The sequence below is a fragment of the Elephantulus edwardii genome, unplaced genomic scaffold, assembly GCF_000299155.1.
Source record: "Elephantulus edwardii isolate Elephantulus edwardi_28Jun2011 unplaced genomic scaffold, EleEdw1.0 scaffold00003, whole genome shotgun sequence".
In the NCBI taxonomy this organism is placed as follows: Eukaryota; Metazoa; Chordata; class Mammalia; order Macroscelidea; family Macroscelididae; genus Elephantulus; species Elephantulus edwardii.
In genome coordinates, this window is record NW_006399753.1 from 3,459,075 (window position 1) to 3,486,031 (window position 26,957).

Here is a 26,957-nt window from a genome sequence, read left to right on the forward strand (position 1 = left end):
TGTATATGAACTTTGGAAGTAAGTCAGTACAAAATAAAAAAAATAAACTGGACAGTTAGAAATGGGCAGTTCTGAAATACTGAAATAAAATCCCTCTTTTATTTGAGACGAATATTTCTAAAATGCCATTTATTGTCTCTGTTCTTGCTTTCTGTGATTTTGTCCTATTTATCTTTTTGTGACGAGTACAATTTCTGATGTTTTAGGTCTGCACACTCACTGCAGCCCTCCTCAGGTGATGAGGTGTCTACAAATGTGTCTGTCCAGCTTTACAATGGAGAAACCCAGCAACTTGTCATTAAGTTAGAGAACATAGGGACCGAACCTTTGGAGAACCTGGAAGTTACCTCAAAGATTCTCACCACCAAAGGTAGGCCTTGGAGGCAGGGTTACGCCCACAAATGGTTATCTTTCTTTTTAATTGAGTTAAGAGGCTTGCACAGTTGTGCCCATTTCTCTCCTGTTGCCATGGGTTTATGCACAGCCATACAGATGCTCATGCTGGACCATCATCTGTGTGTGAACCTGCGTGTGGTCAGGGCGTGTTCCCTTTCGCATGCCTGTTGGCCTGTGTATCCTATTACTGTGAAGTGTTAGGGCTGTGAACCCTGTTGTTGGCTGTAATTCTTGCACAGTTGTGTATTCTTTTTCTTAATAGCACCTTGCTATCACCCTTCCCTTCAATAGCCAACTTGCTGTGTGTCTGTTGTTCAGTCACTGGTTTTTCCCTTCTCCTCTTCTCCCATGCTCAGCGACCATCAATGAATGTTTTCTTCTGTTTATATAGTTTCCTTTAGCTTTGACAGCATTTGTCCTTTGTGTCTGACATGTTTCTTTCTCTCAGCATAATGGCCTCAAGGCTCATCCGTTTCATCAGTGTTCAGGAATCCTTGTGCTTGAGTGTTGCGTAGTATTCCGCCGCATGTGTGTTTACCCATTGACCTGTTTGTGGACATCACTTCGCTGTAACCGTTGTTACTGCTGCTGAGTCACAGCACAACCTACACCAGTTCAAGCATTCGTGTGTGCACATTTTGGTGGCACTGATCGCCTGGCCGTACACAACAACAGCAGCAGACAGGAGAGAAAACCAAAAGGATGTCAGGAGGGACCCTGGAAGCTGCACTAGAGACTCAGCTCAGTTTTTGGACATTGTTACTTGGCTGTTGGGTCAGTTCCAACTCATAGTGACCCATGTGACAGAGAAGCTGCCTGTGACGTCTCTCAGCTATCCTGTCTCCAGGACCAGATGGCAGCCCTTTATCTGTGGAGTTGGTGGGTTTGAACTGCCACCTTTGCACTTAAGCCGAGCACTTAATCCTTGCACCACCAGGGCTTGCTTTATGGACCAGGAGACTGGCCTGTCCAGGGCCGCAGAGCACGGGCCGCCCCGAGGTCTCCTCACTCTCAGCTCTGCTGTCGTCACCCCCAGCCACGTGGGAAGGCTCCCTTGTGGATGAGAAATGAGAGTGCATTTACAGCACAGTGCAGCCAGTTCACCCCGCTTACAAGTGAGCACAGCAACTTCTCCTCCTTCCTGTATTCCCATCCCGAGATGGAGTTAGATGAGCAGTTAATGAAAACAAACCACCTTTCCCCCAGATTATACAAAGAGAAGAATTCCTGTCACTTTTGTCTGGTGAGCCAAGAAGCTGTCATTAATGACCAGGTATAATAGCACAGATGGGGTGTGTTGAGCAGGGAGCTCGAGCCAGGGGCCACGCCGTACAGCAGATGCACTGTGGACAAGTGGTGCAGCTGAAGGCACACCAGTGTCCACTGCGGCATCCGGGCTACCTAGCTGAAGCCTCACAGGGTCTCTAGGAAATGCCCTCTCTGAAATGATTCCGCATGGACCTGAATGCCCCTTTTCTTGGGTCCCACAGCATATTTTTATGTCACCATTAGAGTTGCTTTATACTCTCATGACCCAAGCCATGCGAATTTTCACTTGCTTCATATGTATGTGAAAGCTGAGCAATGGATAAGGAAGCCCAAAGAATCGATGCCTTTGAATTGTGGTGTTTACCTAGGATATTGAATCCCTGAGGGTCTGCCAAGAGAACAGACATCTGTCTTGGACCAAGTACAAACCAGGATGCTCCTTGGAGGCAAGGGTGGTGAGGTTTCGCCTCACATCCTTCCGGCATGTCAGGAGGGACCGGCCTCGGAGAGGGCAGAATGAAAGGAGATGCCTTGATGAGATGAACTGACACAGTGGTGTGTGTGTGGGGGTGTGTATGTGTGTATTTGTGAGGGCTGTCTCTTTGTATGTGTATCTGTAAGCGTGTAGGATGTATGTATGTGTATTTGTGTGTGGTGTCTGTATGTATGTGTCGATTGTGTATATATTTGTGTGTGGTGTCTGTATGTGTGTGTGGTGTGTGTATTTGTGTGTGGTGTCTGTATGTGTGTGTGGGGGGAGTGTGTTTGTGAGGGGTGTCTGTGTGTATCTGTAAGCTTGTGGGATGCATGTCTGTGTATTTGTGGTATCTGTATGTGTGGGGTGTGTATATTTGTGAGGGGTGTATGTGTGTATTTATGAGGGGTGTCTGTGTGTGGGGTGTGTTTGTGTGTTTCTGTGTGTGTTTGTTTCCACAGCTACATCCCTGCACCCTGACACGTCACTGACTGCTGGTCAACCATCGGTGTGAACTTTGTGGCATGGCTGTGAGGCTAGAAGCGTGTAAGCGTGTGGAGGCCATCAGAGCCTGCTGCCCACGGAGGCCTCGTTCCCTGATTGTGTGACAGCCGCTCCTCCTGGCGGTCTGCAGAGCCCCTGGCCCTGTGTGGGAGCCCTGCTCATCTCCTGCGTATCTCCTTCTCCAAGTCCCCGTGCACACCCAGGGAGCCACTGAGGGGCCTGTTGAACACACCCCCTCAGATGAAGACCGGTGTATTGTCCTGTCCTCTCATCCTCGTAGCCTTTCTGTCTTCCTGGTCCTGTGGGCTGTGTCTCTTATCCACTGCCCTGTTAGACGTGTCAGCACTCAGCTGGAGTCAAGCTCGATGTCTCAGGAGCCAAACTTCAGTGTTTGGGGCTTCACGTAGCAAGTGTGCCCTCAGCCCACGAGCGAGCGTCTGGTGGTGTGAGCATCTGTAACCCATCAAGGCCAGGACTGTGTCCGCCAGTGGTGGCACGGTGGTGAACGCATTTGGCAGTGAACCTTCTACGGCTTCTTGAGGGACAGATGTAGCAGCTTGCTTCCATGAGGAGTTACAGCCTTGGAAGCCCTAGCGGCCCAGGAATCAGCATTGATTGCAGTGAGTTCTTTCCATTGGTCCCATGGTCACTGTCATTCCAGTTTATTGGTAAGCAAACCATATTTTTAGATTCTACTAGATGTTAACTTCTTTCTTACTTATGTATTTTGTTTTATTAATAAAGTCCAAATAAAGTCGACAGTGTTTACTCTTCACCTGGACTAGTGAGTGTTCACACGCACAGGCACCTGTATGGACCAGCACTCGTGCTGCTGTTGTCCTGGGCTTCTCCAGTCCATACGGCCCTCTGTGTAACAGAAGCAGACCTTCCCTCATCCTGCACTGTCACCATCCATCATTGTTCATATTTATCCAGGAGTTCTCACGGGCTGGCTCTTGGGAGTACAGTGCCAGGCCTTTCTTCCTAGTCTGTTTGTGTCTGCTGAAACCTGCCCCGTGACCACTGGTGTGTGAGACGTCAGACAGAGCTTTCAGCCGCTTGGCCGCATGGCACTCTCACCTCTGCTGTGATGCTTTTACGAAGCGTAATGCCTCGATCTTAGGATTGTTTACAATCTGTCCATTGCTTGTTTGAAGAGAGATTCTCCTTACTGCAGATTTTTCTCATGAGCGATGTAGTGAGAGTCATTACAGATAAGAGCAGATTGGAAGCTTCTCCAATTCAGAAGGTCAGCGGCAGTAGCAATTTTTGTCTCTTCAACATAAAATTCTGTTTCACTTGGTCAGCCTAAAATAAACACTAGCGTTAAATAATGACTATTGTTGGGAAGCTGAACAGGCGGGGGAGGCATCACTGGTGCTTGTCACAGAGTTGACTTAGGGTTGGCTTGGTCCTGCTGACAGCCCATCATTGCCTCTGGTTTTGAAAAGCTGCAGACAGCCTGCTCTGCACTCCATAGTGATGGGGGGAAGTGGACCAGAAAGACCCCTTTGAGCGGTGAGAATGAGCTTGACTCTGACAGCCAGGCCATTCCATTTTCTGTGGTGTCACAGCCCAAGCATGCTCACGGCATCACAAATTTCCTCAGAGTTCTTCTTTGCATAGAAATACTTTGATTTTTCTGACATTAGAGAGCTATCAGCTTGTGAGTGACTTTGCCTCTGCCAAGTTTTTCATCGCTATTTCTGTTGTCTTTTGTTGAGAATACCCACAGCATGCCAGTTTCCCAGGCCTGTCAGCGCTCTGTAGTGCCATCTGATTCCAGTGTTCAGGTTACCAACCCGGTGAGCGCTCTGTGCCGTGCAGTCCCAGTGCTCAAGCTGTATGTGTTTTCTCATCGCTCTTTTCTGAACGACTGACTCCTCCCGTTCCCGTAAGGTTCCGGTCTCACCTCTGCAGGCACCATTGCCACTTTGGTTGCTTCTAGATAGTTCTTCAAAGGGAACAGTTCTTCAGGCGGGCATTTTTGACCAGTGAACGAAGCTGCTGTTTAGTTAGAAGGCTCCAGGCGATTCTTTGTGCTATAGTTTAAAGATGACACCAGGTAGTGGTTTCAGGGCCTCAGCAGCCTTCATGGTGCTACAGAGAGCACATTGTGGGCCACGGAACGTGGTACAGAGGCATCACGGTTGAAGTCAGTCCATGTATGCAGGATGTGGACCTGCTGGCTTTGGGGGCACAGGCCTCGTGTGTGCCCTTGTTCAGCAGGTGGTCTTTCAGGCGATAGTGGGCATGGCCGGGTGGCTGAGTTCAGGTCCCCCTTGTGCAGTGCTCTCCGTGCATTTCAGGGTCCTGGCCAGTGGCCCTCTTGGGGGTTTTCTCTGTCCCTGTTGCTGGTACCAGTTACGTCTGAGTGTTGTTTCTGTTGCACAGCCCCCTGCCAACCTGTGGAACCCTCACTCCTGTCTTGTCGGCTCTGATTGGAGTGGCCCTCCATCGAGTTCAGGGGACTGGAGAGGTCCTCCATCGAGTTCAGGGGACTGGAGAGGTCCTCCGTCGGGTTCAGGGGGCTGGAGTGGCCCTCCGTCGGGTTCAGGGGACTGGCGTGGCCCTCCGTCGGGTTCAGGGGACTGGAGAGGTCCTCCGTCGGGTTCAGGGGGCTGGAGTGGCCCTCCGTCGGGTTCAGGGGGCTGGAGTGGCCCTCCGTCGGGTTCAGGGGACTGGAGAGGTCCTCCGTCAGGTTCAGGGGACTGGAGTGGCCCTCCGTCAGGTTCAGGGGACTGGTATGGCCCTCCGTCGGGTTCAGAGACCACAGACCTTGATGGGAGGAGGCTGCGTGTCTTTCTCCCGTGGACTGACAGGTGGATGAGCGTCAGAGGCCTGTAGGAGAGCGTCCAGCGTCTTAGGCACCGTGCCGCCCAGCCTGGTGCGGTGGAAAGGACGCGTGCTGGGAGCCCAGCAGGTTTATTGCGCGGCCTCATGGGTCTTGAGTAAGTGCCGCTCAGTCAACGGTAGGTTGGCTTGTGCAGCTGAGTGCTTTAAGCTGAGCGACACCAGGGTTGTGGAGCAGCAGATTCCCTCACGGCACCGTCTCCCCGCTCCCCTCGCAGAAGCCTGACCTTGACCTTCCTGATGCCGTGGTCTTCTCAGTATGAGCCCACGTGACATGTGTAACGCTAAAGCAGTGTTGTGGGGAAGCGCTGCTTTCTCCTTGTTGACGCAGTGCATTGCCCTCTCTGGACGCTAGTTGGTGTCAGGAGCGTGGGGAGGTGGCAGGCCCGTGCACAGGTGCTCGTACAGAGGCTTAGGGGACAGGAGCCCCCCAGACCTCCCCAGAGGCGCCTGTACTGAGTCCTGGGGTCTTGTTTTCCTGAAGAGTCCCTCCAGTCAGGTAAGGTGGCCCTGTCAGGGTTTGAGAAAACACATAGGTAATAGTACAGAGAATAGTGTGGCATAGACGATACGTATTGCAGATCGGCTTGGTTTGACCTGATGGGATTTGGAATGGCACAAGCAGCTGGTCCGCTTCACCTCTTCATAAACAGGAAAACTTATAAAAAGAGCTGATTACCTTTCAGTCCCTCTTACTTCTGGATGTTTGAAGGCTTTCCACGTTTCTTTTGATAACAAGTAGTATTGACTAGGGGTTTACTAGTGAATACCCCATCATTTACTCTTCACACACACCCTCCTGTTAATAGCAGCGTAGTTTCCAAAGACAAGGCCTTTATGTGAGGCTTGACATGATGCTGAGTGGAGGGGGCTCCATCATGACGTGACTGCCAGATTCCACGACTGCCGAATGGCCGTCAGTGCTCAGCCCCTCACAGCCAGCATCACTCTTCGTGTTTGCAGCTGCTGCATCGACATTGTTGGTGTGCAAACGAGTGGCTTTTTTACCATAATGAGTTGGTGGAAAGGGAAGGAGAGGCCTTACTGCCTCAGTCCCATCGTCATGATTGTCTCTACTACTTTCCTTGCAGAAAAACTGTACGGGGACTTCCTGAGCTGGAAGCTGGAGGAGACCCTGGCCCAGTTTCCCCTGCAGCCGGGCAAGACGGCCACGTTCACCGTCAACATCAAAGTGAAGCTGGATTTCTCTTGCCAGGAGAATCTTCTCCAAGACCTCAGCGATGGTGAGCCCTTTGCCTGTTTGAATGAGCACTTCTGTTCCCCACAGACAGTGCCTCAGTCACCGTTCCTGATGCGTGCTGTTCTCTGCCTGGACCTCACCTGTCAGTGGCTCGCCTCAGCTGCCTGTGCTCTGCTGTGTGCAGGCAGAACTCCTGGATGCTGTGGGCACGGTTCTAGACAGCTGCAGTGATGCGAACGTGGCAGTTATCTGGTTTCCCAGTACATTTAAAGGCTTTGTTTATACTATGTGGTAGTGTAGTATGTGTGTAATAACATTATGAAAGAGTTGGAAGACTGAGAGGCTTACCAACATGTGTCGGAAGACATGAAGTGACCGCCTGGTGCTGGGAGGACGCACCGGTAGATGCGCAGAGTTGCCACAGACTTGCCGTCTGTAAGGCATCTGCAGAGCACAGTAAAGCAAAGGGCAGTAGACGGACTGCAGGGCAGAGGTGGGCGGATGAGGATGCTGGCTGCGTGCGCACTGATGCTCACAGGACTGGGGTCCTCGGCTTCTGTTTCTGGGTGATGGAAGCTTTACCTGCTTTCCGTCTCCTGTCTGCCGCATTGTCTGATAGATCGTGGCTTTCATTTCTGGGCAGTGTGGCTGGGTGTTCAGGGGACAGTTCCGTTCATCTACTGCTGGTTTCTGTTTGATGTGTGGTCTGACTGAGGCGGACCTGTGTGGCCATGGAAGTGATGACCTTGTGTCACGGGCCTATACCTGCATGCCGATGTCCTCCAGTCCAGCCGCTTGGCAGCACGGCACCTGTGTCTGAGCAGGTGGAATCACCTGTCCGGATCTCCCCTCACTATAGGAAACTGTCTCCCTGCGTGCTGCTGCTTTCCTCTTGGGGGACATGTCTGCAGTGTCTGCAGAGATGAAGCCGTGGTTTGCTGTGAACCTTCTGTCTCTTATGAGTCTGTGGACACGTGGAGGCCTTGGGCTTTTTGGCTCAGGGAGGATGTGACCGTGGTCGGTGACCGTGTCTTTTCACCCTAACGCCTCACTCCCACCTGAACCTCAGTGAGGATGTGACCCTGGTCTGTGGTCGTGTCTTCCCACCCTCACACTTCACTCCCACCTGAACTACAGTGAGGATATGACCCTGGTCTGTGGTCGTGTCTTCCCACCCTCACACCTCACTCCCCACCTGAACCGCATTATGTGGTTGTCGGCCATCCTTGTTCACCTGCCCAGTCTCCTCTGTTGTGAAAGGTGTCAACACCCACACAGTAGCACTACTGAGGCTGCCTGCCATTCTGGAAGGCTCTGTTCTCTTCCAGGATCCCACGAGTCACCTCTTAGTCCTGCAGATCCTCCTCTCACCTTCGCCCAGCACTCATGCTAAAAGCCTTTTCTTTGATGCTCTGTGAGTCGACCCTCCTCTCTTGCCACTGCACTTGCTCAGATCCGTTTCCTATGATGTTTTTTATGTTGTGCATAAACAGAGACAAATGCTGCTCACCCTGGCATCTGAGACCCTCTCCAGCCTGGTTATCGGCCTCGCTCTCCTCTCTCACACTCCTGGGCCCGGGGTCCTTTGTCTTTTTTTTTTTAAAGTTGTAGACAATATTCTATTTTTGTATTTTAGAAGAGAGATAATAAAGTAGGCAAACAGAGTTGTTTAGAATGACCCTGCTGTCCCACAGTGCCCCTCTGTGCCCCTGCCTGGCCCCATTTGGCTACTTCCCCTCTTGGTCAGTGCTCATAGCTCTGCCCTCAGTTTCTCACGGCTGAGGTCACCTATCCTGTGACATGACAGGTATCACGAGCATCCAGTATTTCTTGCTACTCACTGACACCCAGTGCAAGGCCTGGCTGGTGGAGTATCCCAGAGGTTGAAGGTGGCTCATGAAAGGTTAAAGGACATGTTGAGACTGATGACAGAGCCACACTGACTTTAGAGAAGGGACAGTGTCTGGACTGGCATGGCCAGGTGTTTCTCTCTAAATGTAGGTGTTAGAGGTGGCTGGGTGAGGTGGGTAGGGTTGGAGAGAGGAGAGGAGGGAGATGGTGTGGGTGCAAGAGGGAGATGGTCATGGCAGAGGCCAGTGAGGGCACAGGGGCAAACGGGGCTTGACGAGGCCAGTGGGGGCATGGGGGCAGATGGACATGGAGGAGGGCAGTGAGGACACGGGCAGGTGGGGCTGGACGAGGGCAGTGGGGGTGCAGGGGCAGGTGGGGCTGGAGGCAGCAGCGCAACCCAGTTGTTTAGAGGACTCAGACGTGAGAGGGTCCGGGGGGAGTAGCCGGGCCAGGAGAGCCGCAGAAGGCTTTACCCTCTCGAGCAGTGCTTTGGGCTCTTTGGAAAGGTTCTGCAGCGCTTCTGCCGGTGTTCAGAGGATAACTGGCATCATGTGCCTGGGCTGCAGTGGAGGGGTCGCCCAAGGCTCCAGGCTGCTGCTCTGTTAGGGGCACACTGGACGTCATTGTGAGGCACGTGGTGTCCAGGCTGGAGGGTGCTGGGGGCGCTGCAGAGGAGGGCGTGGGGGGAGATACAGCCACAGCAGGGCTGGGGGGCGATGGCTTTTCTTCAGAGGTGTCCTTCCCGTCTTCTACGCAGGCTGTCACCAGGTCTAACCGGGTCATGTGTAGCAGGTCTGGCAGGTGGCTGAGCCGTGTCCTGTTTGAATCTGTCCCATTCCCCGTGGAATGTACATTTCTCCTGAAATGTTTGTCAGGTGAAGGCAGATCGCTGGGGAGAAGCCGGGGATAGTTCAGTGCTCCGTCCAGTGTGGGAATGCAGGAAAAGAATCACCCTGTGTTGGGAATTTCATATTGTTTTGCATCTTCACAATTTAGTGATAATGGAGGAGCTTGCTTGTCATTGTGACCACGTGTTAATGTCATCACGTCCAGATACACCATATTCACTATTTAATGTGCCTCTTTGCCTTGTTCTGTAAAATTGGGCCAGTTATTCAATGTCTTTATCTTAGGCTACTGCTCCTCTTGAAAAGAAATCTTAATTTTTGGAATTCTTACTCTTATTTTTTAAAAGAACAGTGACTCATTCTGAATTACCCAGAAATCAAAGGCAAAGATGATTAGTCTTAATGCTGCAGTGTTTCTTTATTTCTTGCAATTCCTAGATGCTTCAGGCTTTCACCAACATTGATATTTTTCAGAAGGAGATCAGGAGTTTATTGAGTATATTCCTAGTCTCCAGAGCCGGCGGGTTAGGAAGGGAGTAAATACTTGACCTGGTGTGCACAGTGCCCTCCGCCCCGCTCCGTGGTCCTTCACTCCTCGGGCTGGTGTCCTGGGCTCCCTGCCATGGTTTGCCGCTCTCTGCTCTTGGGTGAACCTTGATGCTGCTGGTGGTCAGCTCTGATGGGCTTGAGCTTTAGCTGTCTGACTCGGATTCCCTCCCTCGCTGTCTGCCCGCCATGTCTCAGCACGGTGACAGGTGCTGCTGCGTCACTCAGACTGGGTGACCTACGACTGTCTTGTCTCTTGTCCTCTCATCATCATCCCAAACCTTGTCATCTCTCCCTTTGACAATCAACTTCATCCAGCTCACAGTCCCTGAGGTGAGAGCATCTTCCTGCACTAGGGACACGCCTGTGACACGAGGGTCATTTGCTCACTGCAGGCCCAGAGCTTGCTTTCCTCTCAGACGGATCAGGCTTCAGAAAACGTCTCTGACTTTTCACTGATCTGGGTAAATCATCAGTGTCTTTCCTCAGCACTCAACATCCACATCTCAGCAGAGTCCTCAAGACCCTCACCCCCAGCTCTGTCTCCTGCCGGCCTCTTCCTGGTCACTGTCACTGCTGCTGGAGTTTGAACCCTCTCACCCCCAGCTCCTTCTCCCTCTGCTGGCCTTTCCTGGTCAAGTCCTGCTGTTGGTGTGGAACTCGCTAGCTTCCTCTTACATCCTGACACTTGCATGGTCTTTAGATTCCTGGAGTTTAACATCTGAATTTTCGTGATTTCCCTGGTTCCTATCTTTGTTGTTCCCTTTGAGATTATGGGGTTCATAAGGGAAGTAAGAGGTTACAGACTGGAAACAACACGGGATATAGTATATCTTGTTCTCAGCCCTGAGACTCCTTGGCTTCTGTCTGCACAAGTGTTACAGACTCTTAGCTCTGCCCAGGTCAGTGCCATGCCCACAGGTATCACACTGCCAGAAAGCCTCAGCTGAGACACGTCGCTCCAGCTTAGGGCTTCAGCAAACCAGCACCAATATGTGACTGGAGGCAGTCCTCTCCCTCTCTCCCAGTAAGCCTTCTGCCAGTAGAGGTTCAGCTGTCACTCTCCACGGGCCCACCGTGCCGATTTCCTGGTTCTGCTGGCACCATTTCTGTCGCTGTCATTTCTTGTCCTCTCAGGAAAGTGTTGCATTTTTCTCTCCGTCCTGAGTTGAGATTTACAGCAAGGATCTCAAGTCCAAAGGATGCCCTCCTCTCCTGGCTCCTCCTTCCTGATGGTAGCGAGGTCCTTTCTACCTCTGCAGTGCTCACTTTAACCCAAGTGGGATGGCACAGTTGACGAGGGTGTGTCAGGGTTTCCTGCACCCTATTTCCACAATTAGACATTCTCAAGGGGCCACAGACCTTATTTACATTATTAGCAAGTTAAGCAGTTCCCTTCATTCTCACCCTCTTTGCATGCCCGTCCTATGTCTCGGTAACGGTATTTCCGTGGAGAAGCTCTCGTTGGCTGCACACCTGGAGGCTGCCCAGCCCTCTCTCCCCTCGGTGTTCTCACTTAGGTCAGGACAGCTGAGAGGCCCTTTTACGCTTATTTGATGTTGGAACAATTTCTCTGGAGAAAAGTCTGTCCAAATTACTGGCTTCCTCCTGCTTGCAAATTGGGCTATTTTGTCTTTATTTTTGAGTTGCAAGAGTTCTTTATATATTCTGAGTATTAGTTGCTTTAAACAGAAAATACTGTCATTGAGTTGTTCTGACCCTAACAACTTTCCATTGGCTTTCTAAGGCCGTAAGTCTTTACGGGAGAAGACTGTCCATCTTGCTCCCTTGAACCAGCTGGTGGGTTTGAACTGCTGACCATTCAGTTTGCAGTAGAACATGACCATTCAGTGGCCAAAGTTGTTTTTTTTTTTGTTACTGTCCATTTTCTAGTCTAGGTCTAGTCCGGGATGCCACGTTGATTTACTCATCTTGTCTCTGTAATACCTTCTGGGTCTAACAGTTTCTTGGTCTTTTATGACTTTAATTCTTTTGAAGAATCCTGGCCAGTTGTTTTGTAGAGTATTGCAAAATTCAGTTGGGTTTGATGGTTATTTTCTCATTATTAGATTGGAGTTTTTGGCAGATCCCACAGAGCTGAGGGATCCTCTGTGGGTTGCACTAGGGAATACAGGAGGTCATGGTGAGATAACACTGGTGAGCTTCACTTTGTCACTTGGCTAAGGTGCCATCTGCCAGGATTCTCTGTGTTCAAGGTCCTTCCTTCCTTTTCTGTGTTCTGTTAGAAGTGCATCACTAAACTGAGCCCACGCTCAAGGAGAGGATTATTACGGCCAGAGGGCATCATGACCATGACCGAGAAGTGAGGCTGGTGCAGGATAGTGTAAGGTTCAGACCTGTTGTTCACAGGGTCATGGTGAGTTGAAGTGGACTTGAGGGCACCTGTAACAGCAACAGACAGAGGGAAAAGTTTTAACAAAATAGTGACTGGTATGAAAACCTCCATTTGAGGCTGGCCTAGGCTCCTGCTGCTGCTTGCAGCTCCGGCCTCTTTTCCTTGTGGGACCAGTGTCTGGCCTCAGGCAGGCACCACTGTGGTGTTTGCATGGTGATTCTCTCTCTCCTTCAGCCTCTACATTTAATTATTTACAGCTCTTTTATGAGAAGGATTTGTCTTTTCTCCCCGTGAATTTTTTCAGTCATTTAAAAACTGTATGTGAGTAAGGGACTCATGGACATTTATTTCTGGAGTTATAATCCAGAACTGTCGTGTTTATTTTGTTTCTCAGAGGATTCTAACTTTCCTGTTGGGAGCTCTTTCAGGTTGACTTGTCCTTTATTTTTTTTTTTTGTCCTTTATTTTTAAAGCTCTTATTCACCTTGTGTATTCCTTGTCCAGTCATAAAGTTATCTGTTCTCCCAATAGTCTATTTCCTTTTATTGGAGAGCGATACTTCTAAATAAGATCTGGGCACTAGGACTGTCCTTTGTTACTGCAGAGGTGTCACTGTTTCTATGACCACTCAATCGGCAAAGCTGAGAATTGAAGCTCAACATCAAGAAGACAAAGATTCTCCCCTCTGGGCCAATTAGCAGCATCACGTTGGAGCAAGAGATTGAGGTTGTTAGCAATCACAGGCCCTACAATAAACACTCTTGGCACCAGCAGTCAGAAGGTCAAGGACTGCAACCTTCAATATAGATTGAAACTCAACATTAAGAAAACAAAAGATTTTCACCACTGGGCCAGTTGGCAGCATCATGATAGATGGTGAAGAGATTGAGTTTGTTAGTAGTTTTAGTTTTCTTGGCTCCACAATCAACAGTACCAGCAGCGGGGAACTCAAAAGACAAATTGCACTAGTTAAGTCTGCAGTTAGGGACCTCTCTAGAGTACTGAAGAGCAACGATGTCAGTCTGGAGACTAAGGTGCACCTGATTCAGGCCATAGTCTCTGCAATTACTTGCTGTGCACCAGAAAGCTGGATAATGATTAGGGATGATAGAAGGAGAATTGATACCTTTGAGCTGTGGTGCTGGAGAAGAGTAGTGAATATACCATGGACTCCCATGTGAACAAGCAGGTTCACCCTAGAGAGGGTGAAACTAGGCTGCTCATTGGAAGCAAGGATTCTAAAGCTTGTCTGACATGCTTTGGGCATGTCGCAAGGAGTAACCAGTCCTTGGTGGAGGGGCAGCATAAGTGAGGAAGACCCTCGACAAGATGGATTGATTCAGTGACTGGGGTAACGGGGTTAGGTGTGTCAGACAGTAAGGGTGACACAGGGTAGAGCAGGGTCCAGAGCTGTTGTACGTAGGGTCACTATGACTGGTGGGTGACTCTACGGCACGTAACAACAATGTTCTGTGACCACACTGACTATTACCTAGCATGGCTGCTGTCATGTTGATGGCATGGGAGAGGGCGAGGCTTTAATCTCGTGTTCACAGGGTCCCCGCGGCACCCAGCAATACCATCACAACAACGAACATAATAACATGCTTTTTCAAGCCATTATTTTTTTTATTATAATTTTGTGTGAAAGTTACAAAGTAATTTTTTGTTCAAGCATGAATACACATTTTATTCTGTACTATTAATGTCTATGCCCACAGTCCACAGTGAAATAGCACTTTTCCTACATACTTCCTGTAATTCTGGTTTCCATTAATCATTCTCTACTTCCTTATGTCTTTCCTTTTTTCAGTGATGTTGCCATTGCCTTTTTTTTTGTACATTACCTTTCCTTTGTCTAAACAATCATATTTGAAAGCATTTATAACATAACAAATTTTATTTTACTTTCATTTATATGGTGTTTAATGTTTTATAGGATGCAGGAGTGGCATCCACCTCCTCAGCAACATGCCTTTGGAAACTTTGATAAATGTCAATAGTTGTAGCAGGGCTTCAGGCCTTTTGTTCATAGAGTTGCTGTGAGTCATGCTGAACTCAAAGGCAATCAACAACAACAACAACGTTCTATATGTCTAAAATTTCTGACATACTGACATATATTTCTTTTTTTAAAAGTTTTTCATTTTATACTGATTTGCTTACAAAGTTCATATACATTGTTTTTCACACCCGATCTTTCCCATTTCCTTTACCCACCCCTCCCTCTACCCATCAAATTGTGTGACCCTATGATTACCTTCTCCACTCCCCATCCTCAACCTTCTGCTCTTACTTTGCCCCCTTGGACACTCATACATATTTTATTAGTTATCTTTCTATTTCTACATTAATGGTCTTATACGGTATTTGTCCTTATGGGACTGAGCTAGTTCACTTGTAGCATAATGCTCTCCAGTCCCTCCCAAGTTATGGAATGACTTTCAAAATCATTGCCCCTGCATATGGTGTAATATTCCAGTGTGTGAATGTACCATCTTTTCTCAATCCATTTGATTTGTAGAAAAGAAGGAACTTAAGGAATTTGTGAAAACAAGACCAAAACAACAAGAAATGTTTTTTTTTTCTTCTATATTTTATTAATTTTCATAAACATTTACAGAGATTTTGGGTTTCCATTCATTCATTGTTGCACTATTCTCTCTACCCTCCTCCCAGTTTGTTCTTGTCCAAATGCCACAGTGCTTGTCAAAGCCAGTTCTGATTAATCTTCTTTGTCAGTGTGTCCTTTGCCATTCCCTATCACTCCTCCCTGAGAGAGACTTCACCCTGAGTCATAAGGAAAAGGGGATGGCGTATTCTCTTAGCTACTTCCTGCTGAAAAGGGATGCTGTGGGTTTCAGGGTGAAGATCTTCTCTCACTACTCTAAAGGGCCCCTTTGGCAGTAGGAAACACATAGACTATTATGGAGATTGATTTTGGAATTTAGATGCACTCTTATTGATTGTGCTTGGCCGTACATGTTCATATCCTTGAAGATGTATCATGGGGGTGTTGCAACCTAGAAGACACAAATTTAACTAAAAAGTTATAAGTACATGAGTCAAAAATTATGGAAAAGTAAAAGAAAAGATTCTTTCATTGTTTTACAAACCCTCCCCCAGGTCCCCTCCACCATGTAGCCCTCGCTCTAGTCTCCTGTGATGACAGAAATACCTAGTTATATATCTCTTTTAAACAGTGACAAGAAATGTTAAGTGAAGTCCTTCAAGCAGAGATGCCAAATGAAAGTGGATGGACTATAGTTACCAGAAACAACAGAAAAAAGAAACACAGCAAAATGGCAATGTTAAAACCTGGACTGACAATAATCACACTTAATATGAATGGACTATATGTGCCAATCAAGGGAAAGAAAGAGTAGCAGAATGGATAAAAAAACCCCCCAGAGCCCATCAATCTGTTGCTAACATGAGACACATCTAAGAAATGGAGAGGAAAAACAGACTCAAAATCAAAGGCTGGAAAAAAATGTATGTGTACCAAGTAAATGGCAACCACAAAAAAGCAGGAGTGACTTCAGAAGGAAAACCACCATAAAAGATAAGGAAGGGCATTACATACTGATTAAAGGTACAATAAATCAAGAAGACTTAACCTCAGTCAACATTTATATACCAACTAATAGACCTGCAAAATACATAAAATAATGGGTAACAGACTTCAAGAAAGAAATAGCACCACAATAGTGGTTGTTTTATTGTTTTGTGTCATTGAGTTGCCTGTGACTCATAGTGACCCTGTCCTACGCCAGTCTCGATGACTCCAATATACCTACCCCAATTCCCTCAGTTACTGTATCAATCCATCTCATGCGAGATCTTCCTCTCCTTTGCTATCCCTCCACTCATCTGAACATGATGTTCTTCTCCAAGGCTTGGTCCTTTCTTGCCACAAACCCAAAGTATGTGAGATGGACCTTCAGAATCCTAGCGTCCAGGGAGAAACTTGGTTTCACCCATTCCAAGACAAACCTATTTGTTTTCTTGGCAGTCCATGCTTTGTTTAAGAATCTTCTCCAGCACCACAACTTAAAGACATCAATTCTTCTTCTGTCAGCTTTAGTCACTGTCCAGCTCTTTGATGCATAGCAAGGATCTATCTGGCTCCTCTTAGTATCTAGACTGACATAGTTGCTTCTCAGTACTCTGGCGAGTTCTCTGACTTCAGCACACCACTGTCACCAAAGGATAGGTCAACTCACAAGAAACCTAACAAAGATGCAGAAGATCTAAACTATACAAACAGCCAGTTTGCCCTTGTGGATGTATTCAGGGTACTGCACCCAACTAAAACTCAATTCAGTCTTCTCAAGTGCACATGGTACGCTCTCCAGAATGGATCATATATTAGGACATAAGTCAAGCCTCAACAAACTAAAAAATGTTGAAATGATACAAAGTATCTTCTCAGATCACAATTCCATAAAAGCAGAAATTAACCACAGGAGGTAAAGCTTACAAAACCACCCATGTGGAGACTGCCCATGTATCTTTTCAAACATCTCTGATAGAATAGGTCTGCATTCTCAGTTTCCTCTGGATTTCTCAGAGAAACTCATGTTTTTTCTTCACTTTTGAGCATCTTGTTCAGAGAGTAAGATTCTGGGGAACTGTTTTCTGTTTCTCAGTCCTTTAAGGACATTTTGTTGGGTTCTTGCGTGCATGTTTGCTGATGAGCGATTTGCTCTAGTTTTTGGTGCTCTTCTGTACTATGCTTTTCCCTCTGGCTGCCTTCAGGGTTGTCTTTTTGTCTTTTATTGTCAACAGATTAAATGTGACATTCCTAGTTGTGTGTAGCAGTTATTTTGGTTTTCTTCATTGGTGCTCACTGAACTTGGATCAGGGCTTTGGTGTCTGTTAACTAGTATTTGGAAAATTTTCTGGCTCTTTCTTCCAGCACCTTTTCTTTCCCGTATTTCTTCTTCAGAGTTTCCAGTTATGTGCATGTTAGATGGTTTGACGATTGCTGTGCAGCCATTGGACGGACTCGTCTGTGTTTTCCCACACTTGTTTTCCCCCTTTCACCTTTCAGTCTGTGTAGTTTCTGCTGACTTGTCTTTTAGGTTTGGGGCTTCTTTCCTCTCCAGGGGTCCTGTACTGATGAGCTTGGCAAAAATACTCTTTAACTCTGGGTTTCTGATTTCTGGCATTTCCGTTTGATTCTTAAGTTTCTACCTCTCTGGTGAGGATACTGGTCCACACTCACTTCAGCCCTCAGCGTTGTAATCGTGGACATTGTAAGGTCTCTGCCTTTCTGACGTAGTACTGCCTCTGAGCTGAGCTGCTGGAGAACAGTACTGAATATACCATGGATGGCTAAGAGCACAGCAGAGGGTGAAGCCAGGCTGCTCCTTGGAGGCAAGGATTCTGAAGTGTCGTCTAACATATTTTGGCCTTGTTGCAAGGAGAACCAATCCTTGGAGAGGGACGCCATGCTTGGAAGGCTGGAGGGACAGCACAGGAGGGGAGAACCCTCAATGAGCTGATTGACTCAGTGACGGGGGTTATCACGGTAGGTGTATCAGAGATGATGAAGGTGACTTAAGATAGAGCAGGGTTCAGAGCTATTGTGCATAGGGTTGCTGTGAGTGCAAGCGACTCAACACATAACTACAACTGATGATGATTGCCTTGTGTTGTCAGGCTGTTTTTTTGCCTCTGCATAGCATGTCCTTTGTAGCAGACATGTTGGCGTGTTGTATGGGGTGGAAGTTAGCGAGGCAGTTTTTCTTTTTCAGGGTTGGGTGTGACTGTACCTGTCCGTGTGCTAGGCCTTTGCTGTGGGGCCAGTACTAAGGCAGCAGGGCCGAGGTGGACGCTCATCTCAGTTCCCTTTGTTGATAACTGCCTTAAAACGGCGTTAGTTTAACTTGTGCTTATGGCGGGCTGATTTGCCAGGGGCTTCTCTTGCTCCCTGCTCGTGCCCTGCTCTCCTTCTTGACATTAGGCCATCCATTTGGTCTGCTTACCAAATAAATCCATTTCTTTTCGCTGCTAATACAATGGTAGCTGGTTTGAGTCCCCTAGTTGCTCTGTGAGAGAAAGATAGGCCCTCTGCCGCCCTGCAGTTTACTGCCTCTGAAGTCCTGTCGGATGCTCAGCGATGCATTGGTTCTGCCTTGAAGGCACACAACAAGAACACGCTCTAACGCCTTTCTTTTTCTCTTAAATGCCTGTTCATGTGTTATTGCGGAGCCAGCAAGGGGCTTGGATATTTTGATTAAGCCTCAACATAGGCTCTGTGAACCCAGGTCCTGGGCTCACAGCCTGGACACTTGTTTCTGCCCACCATCCAGATGTGACTCTCATGCCCCTTCCTACTTGTTCTCCGGGGTAGAGCATTTTCCTCGTGTTTTCGTCTTCCACTGCAGTGCGCTTCTACCTGTGGTCTTAGAACCCAATCTCTGTGTTCTCTGTGCTTTCACGGCATTTTGGTTTAGGCTGTATGGGGGTGTGTGACGTGGGGGAAGTCTTGTCAGTGGCTTGCCATTGCTCTTTCCAGCCACGGTGATCTCCACCAGACCCCTCATGCTGTTCCCTTCGCAGATGGAGATTTTTGTTTCATACAGAGACCTCAGGAAGGGGGTGTGAGGAGTCTGCAGTAGCCGCTCTTTCCTCCCCAGGCCAGCATGGTTGTCATTTCCATCGAGTTGGAACCAGGGCGTGGCCGACCCTCCCGTGGGTGTTGAGAGGCAGTGAATTGCACAGCAGTTCAGTTTCTCCGCGGAGAACTGGTGGTGAGAGCTGTGCGCGTTTCGATTGGCAGTGCAGCTCCTCACCGCTGAGCCAACAGATCCCTCAGGTCAGCACGAGGGGACGCTTTCGCACGACCCTTCTTTATCTGCCGGGGGGGTGGGCGGGCAAGAAAAGCCTGTGAGAGGCAGGAAGCCCCAGTGTCTCCAGCCCTGAGGTGTCACGTCCCTGCAGCTCACGTGAGCCAGGTCGCAGGCTTAGAGATTTCTGGTAGAACCTTCAATGCTGGCATTCTGTGGCATTCGGCAAAGTCTCAGCTAGGCAAATGTTTGGGTCCTGTTTTTCCAGGTTTCCCGTTAGTTCTTTCCCCTCAATTCGTTCGGGAAAGGTTGTGAATTCTGTTTGTCCAGCTGTTTCCTTCTGAGGGAGGAGCAGTCTTTCTGCATTTGCTCCCACCTCTGAGCTGACCCTGGAAGTCCACGTCTTATGTGTCCTTCAGACGGCGGTCGCTGGGGTTGCCGCAGCCGTTTGCTGGATGACACAGTGCTCCAGTGCTGTCCGGTGGGTTAGCCGGCTTTGCTCTGAAGGGGGAAGGTTAATGACGGGCTGGACTGCCCACCCCTTCTTCCACCAGCCTCTGCCACTGACCAGCGTTCTGAGTCACAAACAGTACTTTCACAGCATGGCGGTTTAACCAGCGGAAAGGGCGGCCTGCTCATGCGTCCCTGGAGCGTCCAGGCTCACAGCTGGAGCATAGCAGGGGTAGGGTTGGCTTCTGCAGTGAGCACCCCTCACCACGTCCTGCCCCGATGCCTGCCTCCTCCTTCTGTGGACATGTGTGTACCTGGAGGGCTTCTGCGGTGCCCAGCCCTCAGTCACGTCCTGCCCTGATACCTGCCTCCTCCTTCTGTGGACATGTGTGTACCTGGAGGGCTTCTGCGGTGCCCAGCCCTCAGTCACGTCCTGCCCTGATACCTGCCTCCTCCTTCTGTGGACGTGTGCGTACCTGGAGGCACAGTCACTCAGGGAAGGCTGACTCAGTTCTTTGATTGAAATTCAGGTTGGAGGATCATTTCCTAAACTGCCGGGGGGAATGAAAGTCCAGGTGTTAGTCATTTATCAGCAACAGGTGATCCCTGTGCAGACAGCCGGCGCCCACGCCTGGTCTATCGAGCTCACCAGTGTCGTTATTACCCTTCTGACTGAGCTGCCGGTGATTCACCACAAAACAAACAACCTGGGAGTTCAGTGGAGGGAATTGAGCAAGGAGAGGGGTGGTTTCCGTGGATCACTGCAGGCTGGGCCACCGCGAGCTCACACTGCTGATGGTCCCAGCTTTGTTCTCCAAGTGTCCCCACCCCTGCCCTCCACACGCGCTTCCACTGCTCTGAAGCTGACCCTGGCCATGTCCCTGCTTCTCCAGGTCATAGTCTCCTCGTTGGTCTCTAGCTACTAGCTGTGGCCCCTCTGCACCTTCCATGTCTCCCTACAGTCATTCTAGAATGCTCGGATCGTGTCCTTCCTGCTCACGCGGCTTCTCGCTGCCAGCACTCTCCTTCATTTACTGTGTGGCCCAGGAGTGTGGCGTTGCCTGCACAGCACTCTTGTACTTACGCACATGAGCATGGACTCTTGTTGAGTTTATTCCGATTCATAGTGACCTTCTGAACAGCAGGACACCCTGCCCGGCCCCGCCGCGGCCTGAGCAGGCTGTGCTGGGCCCTTCGTTGCAGCCTCCATCCCCGTCCATCATGGTGCACCTGGCCCGTTTCATCGCTGTTTACTTCTCCCAGCATGATGGCCTTCTCCTGACACTTGTCCCTCCTGATAACACGTCCAGCCTATGTGAGACGAAGGGCAGTGTAATGGTTCTCCCGTTGTGGTGCACACTGGGATGACCTGGAGATATGACCAGGCTGCGATCCCTGCATTCAGATTTAATTGGTGAGTATGGCCTGGGCATGAGGATTTTAAAGATTTCCTAAGGGTCTTGGTGTAGAGCAGAGTTACTTATTTCTACCAACTGAGCTTTTGCAGATGTGCCCCATTCTTTAAGTCAGATTAACAGTCCCAGATTCCTGGCTTCCTCAGGCACATCCAGCTTCTCCGTATTCTCTCTGCCCTTTGATGGTGGATTCAGAGGTTTCTCAGAGTGAATTTCCTCTCTAGGTTATTCTTCAGAAGGCTCTTAGCTATTCTTTGTCCCTTGGCCATCCATGTCAGTTTTAGACTCCGTTTGTCGTGTTTCTCAAAGTACTGTGTTAGAATGTTGTTTGTGGCTGCACTGACGCTGTAGGTCAGTTACGAGGAAACCAACATTTTGTTTCCTTCTATTCCCGCCTGGGAATAGTGTAGGTCTATTCAGTTACGTCTTGTTAGGGTCTTCCAGTACTGTTTTCCGTTTTCTCCGTACAGGCCCTTTGGTGTTTTGCTGGGTCCGTTTCTAGATAGAGCATTTGTTGTTGCGAACGGGGGACCCGTTGATAGCAGTGCTGTCAGTAGGAAGACTCATTGCTGTCCGCCCATCACTTGCAGCCACCCTGCAGTGCCGCGCCGCACCCCCCAGTCCTTGTGAAACTGACGGGAGGAGCTGCTGCAGCCTCCTCACATGGAGGGACTGGTGGCTCTGAACAGCCAGCCTTTCACGTGGCAGCCCAGTGCTTGATTGCTGTGTCACCAGGGGATTCTGCTGTAAATGGCATGCCAGTCCTTTTTTAAAAAAAATCTAACTCATTTGCAAGGGAGCTTTGGTGGGCTGGTGGGGAGAGCTGCGGTGGCATCCCACAGGCCTGCGGTTGGAGCCCAGCAGCTCCTCCACAGGAGAAAGATGAGAGTCTCCTCCTGTGCGATATTTACAGCCTCTGAAGACCCAGGGGAGGGCCAGCCAGCAGGTAAGTTCGACAACACCTGACAACAGCACCAAGCTTCTTGACAGGCCTGGCATAGATCTTAACAGTGCTGCTGGATGTATTTTTTTTAACCGAGATTTTATTGTAAGTTTATAAAGAACCTGGATTTCCATTCATTGTGTTTTCCTCCCTGCCCCCGACCCTAGTTAGCTTTTGTCTTTGGAAAAAAAGTTATTTCATAGTTATACACTCCGTCCCCCACCCAGACCACTTTACTATGCAGCTCTTATTCTGGACTCTTGTCATACCAATAATACCTAATCATATATTCCTTTTATACATTTCTCTCCCTCATCTGTTTCCATGCCATGTACATTATTTATCCCCTCTTTTCTTCATTTCCCCCAAACCTCCCTGTCAGTCCTATTTTACATTAGTGGCCCTATGCAGTATTTGTCCTTTTGGGAATGAGATATTTCACTCAGCATAATGTCCTCCATCGTCACCCATTTTGTATAATATTTCATGAGTTCTTTGTTTTTCAGTGTTGCATAATATTCCATTGTCTGAATATAACACAGCTTCTCTATCTGTTTGTTTGTTGATGGGCACTTGGGCTGTTTCCAACTCTTTCCTATTGTGAACAAAGCAACAATAAACATGGGTGTGCATAGCTAGATGTATTTTTAACACACATGTTCACCTCTGTGCCAACCACATAGATCCATCTGACATCAACAGTGATTTCCCTAGTGTCATGGCCTCCTCTAAACCCAGCCTTTATTTCTGGCAGTTCTCTTGTCAGTGTACTCTTCTAGTTTTTTAATTATCTTCAGCAAAATTTTGCTTGAGTGTGATATTGATGATATTGTTGGTTAATTTCCATATTTTATTGCATCACTTTTCTTGGGAATGGGAATAAATATGGATCTCTTCCAGTCAGTTGACCAGGTAGTTGTCCTCCAGTTTTTTTTGGCACAACCTGGTGAGCACATCCAGAGCTGCGTCTGCTTGTTGAAATATGTTAGTTGGGATTTCACCAGTTCCTGGGGCCTTGTTTTTGGCCAGTCCCTTCAGAGCAGCCTGAACGTTCTCCTTCGTTACTGGTGGTCCTTGATCATGTGCACCTTCCTGAAATGGATCTGTGTCAGCCAGTTCTCTTTGGTATAGTGACTTTGCATTCCTCCCATCCTGTTTTTAGAGGGCTAGGGAAGGCTTTTCGGTGGCAACGATGGAGGAGGTGGGAAGAATGAAAGCAAATAGAAGGGCAGAGTGTCGTCCGCGCTGAGAAGAGAGTATGTTAAAAACGCCAAGGCCGAGAAGAGTCAACGCCATTCCTAGAACATGAGAAAGGCCACGCGCTGGAGCAGTGAACAGAGATTCCTGTGAAGGGACCACAGGAGTCTGACCTAGATCTGCCGCCACACTCCAGACCTGAATGTTCATCCGCAGAGTCCTGGAAAGTTGTCGCCGCGTTGTTCTCAGGGCAGTGGTGGCCGTGCTTGCGCTTTGAGAAGAGGCCGTGGCTGCTGGGCGAGGAGTGCGTTGGAGCCTGCGTGCCTTCCAGCAGGCTGTTCATTGGCAGGCTCCTGCAGTGTGGGGCTGCATCACAGGGTCAGCAGACCTCCATGGCGTTTCTCTCTCCAGGGGCATCTCGGAGTCTGATCTGGGGTGTTTGTAACTCTGAAGTGTTTAGGTTTAGGACCCACATGGTTTTAGCCAGGATCACATCCACACGTCGAGGGTTAAAAACTCAACCTGCTTCCCTGCTTACACAGTTCAGCCTGCTCCAGACACACACAAGCACGCACAAGCAGTGACATATACACACGTGTGTGCATGCAGTGACACACACACAGGGCCTCAGAAGAAAAGTTTTATAAAGGAAAAGAAAACAGTCTATCATTTATGTTTTTAGAAAATGAGAGACGGATCCGCTTGAGGTTGACCCTTAAGCATTTGTCTGCAGGTGGGGAAGACAAGGGGCACAAGGGGCTGCGGGGGGAGGCCGAGTGTGCTTTGTGTACGGATTTTCTAGTAACTGTTCCTCTTGAAGCTGTGATCTCTGGCCTGGCCGACTGTTCCGTGAGGACTTACCTTTTCGGATTTTATGAGGCACACAACGTGGTGTGACTGTTGTGGACGCCTGGCATCTCCTCTGCGGGAAGAGCGCGCACCTGTCGTTGCCTCTGTTCTCTCGTGCTGCCTTCCGAAAAGGCATCTGCTTCCAGTTTAAAACCAGCAGCACGTTCCTCCCTGATTTTTATCCCAAAATAGCATATGCTAATTGGGCTATTTCTGTCGCTTCCTTTAGAGAATTGATGCTCATTTATTTGTTTTTCTTTTCAAGTAGAAGTAGACACGTAAACAAGACCTAATAGGTGAGCACGTAGGGTGACAGTGTTCCCACTGCGATGACTACTGTCCAGGCTGCAGTGACCCTCCCAGCTTGGCATGGCCCCCTAAAACCCAAATGCAGTCCATCACCATCAAACTGCTGCCAGCACGTGCCGCCCTGCTGGACAGAAAGGGAGCACCTCACGTTTCTGACACTTCACGGCAGCGTGCTGCTGGTGCATTTTTCTTCTGCGGAGCATCTGGTGGATTTAGACAGCAGACTCTGGGGTAGCAGCCCAGTGCTTAACACATTGCACAACCTGAACCTGTGTCTACTTCTCCCTCTTTTGAACTTGGAGTCTGAACAAGCAGACATTCAGATGGCAAACAAACGGATAAATAATACTCAAAATCCCTAGTTTTTATTGTTGTTGTGTGCCGTTGAGTCACTTGCATCTCATAGTGACCCTGAAGCCTGCCCTGTCCTGAGCCAGTCTCACTGACTCTGACACACCTATCCCTGTTGCCCCAGTTGTTGTATCAATTCATCTCATCCAGGGTCTTCCTCTCCTGCACTGTCCCTCCACCTTTCCAAGCATGATGTCCTTCCCCAAGGATCAGTCCCTCCTGGCCACATGCTCAGATTATGTGAGACAGACCTTCAAAATCCTAGTCTCCAAGGAAAAATGTGGTTTCATCCTCTCTAAGATAGACCTATTTGTTTTCTTGATAGTTCATGGCATGTTCAAGACTCTTCTCCAGCACCACAACTCAAAGGCATCAATTCTTCTTTCATCCTTAGTCATTGTCCAGTTTTCTGATGCATAGCAAGTAATAGGGAACACCATGGCCTGAATCAAGTGCACCTTAGTCTCTAGACTGACATCATTGCTTCTCATTACTTTGGAGAGGTCCCTCACCAGGTTGGACCAAAAAATCTGGAGGACGTCTACTTGGCCAACTGACTGGAAGAGATACACATTTATTCCTATTCCAAAAAAAAGGTGACCTGACAGTGTAGAAATTATTGAATGATATCTCTAATATTCATGCAAGGAAAATCCTGCTGAGCGTTTATCCAAAAATGACTGGAACTGTTTTTAGAAAACATGTTTATTCAAGAATAAAGTTTGTTCTTTTTTTAATTAAAAAAATATTAAAAGGCTTTAAATAAAATCCTAACACCATAAACTGACAAATCATTTGATAGCAATGTAGATACTTGAGGCTGGAGTAGAATGTTCATTCTTGATGAATTTTCATAGAATTAGTTCTCATAAGACATCTGATTCCAATGATATACATATATGTGAATTGACTTGATAAAGTTAATAATTTAAAGTAATAGATCAGACCAAGGGGTATTTAAACAGGAATATTCATTTGCTCAAAGTCAGAGACTAAAGAACTATATTTAAAATAAATAGAGGTCAAAACATTTTTAGGAGGCAACCATGTAAGACTAAGGGCCGGAAACCCATTCTAGATGAGCATCGTTAAGCAACGGTTGTGTAACGTCCACCACACATCTGTCTCAGGGACAGCATTTTCCGAAACACTGATCTGCTTACAGCTACAGAGCACAGGACTGTGAACTAGGTAATCATCAGATATGCTGCCATCTCTCAGGAGGCATCTGTCTCGGGCTCCTGTTCTAGTCCTGGGCTTTTAACAACACCTTCTTCACTTCTGTTGGATTCAAGTTGCCATTTCATCCTCCTCAAGACTGGCCCTGTCTGTATTTGGCAGACTTCTTTCCGACTGTCCCCACGAGGGTCTCAGACCTTCTAGCCATTTCTTCATCTGACCAGCGAGCTCCACTGCTCCATCTTCAACATCTTCATCTTTGTTTTTAAGTTGACGTAAAGCATTGATTTCCCTCGCTCAGGATTAAATCCTTTGAATGACGTTCTTCTGGAGAGAAGATCCTCGCATGACAAGAAGCTCTGCTCCCTGATGATGAATCTCTTTAAGCTCTGGCAAGTCCAAGAACCAGTGCTCTTCACTGATGATTTCCTTTTCTTCCTCCTCCAGCTGCCTCTTGGTTTCTCTGTCTAGTCCCCTCTGCATGAACTTCAGGTGCAGCAGGTTCTTGGACAACTTGGGCTGGTGTTGGGCCACCATGGTATTACGCTCTTTTAAAAGCCAGTGTGTAATTGGTGACTGCACACTACATAAGACTGAGCACACCTGCACATCCCAGCCCAAGTGGGTGATGGCTTGGAGGTGGCATCTGGCACCTGTGTGCCGGGCATCACCCATCACACCCCTGGGTGTGGATGGTGCCCGTGTGCTGAGCATCTCATATCACTGGGTTGTTAGGCTGAGTCCCTGTGTTCTGTCACACAGCCTTTCGTCGTCACTCTGTGCTGTGTGTACTTGAGAACAGACCTGAAGCTCTGTTGTTGCCCTCCGCACCTCCCAGCCTGGAAGGGGTCTTGGTGTCCACTTCAGAATCGGTGGGCCCCCCTTGACCTGATCAGTTTCTAGCAGAGATAATCACTACAGCAGCCGAGTCTATAGCATGATCTCCTTTTTAAATTGGTTTCTGTAGTCATTTGTGTTTGTTGTGTTTCATTCATGTGCATTGTGTTTTATACAATCATTTGTACACATTGCGTGACACAGACTTAGTGAGCAGTCAGCTCTGGTAGCTTGTTCTTCACTCTGATTTTTCCCCTTTCCCCTGGGAGTGACAGATGGGCCCCTTTGGAACGGCTGAGAGGCAGTGTCTGTGTGCAGTGCCCTTGTGGAA

At 48.4% G+C, this 26,957-nt stretch overlaps 1 protein-coding gene across 1 annotated transcript in view; it reads left to right on the forward strand.

Moving 5' to 3' along the window:
• TRAPPC9 (trafficking protein particle complex 9) overlaps positions 1–26,957 on the forward strand; it is a 403,698-nt gene that overhangs the window by 88,490 nt on the left and 288,251 nt on the right. The window contains exons 14-15 of the mRNA XM_006879266.1: positions 207–370; positions 6,589–6,741. Coding sequence (XP_006879328.1) covers positions 207–370; positions 6,589–6,741 — 317 coding nt within the window. The remainder of the gene's footprint in view (positions 1–206; positions 371–6,588; positions 6,742–26,957) is intronic.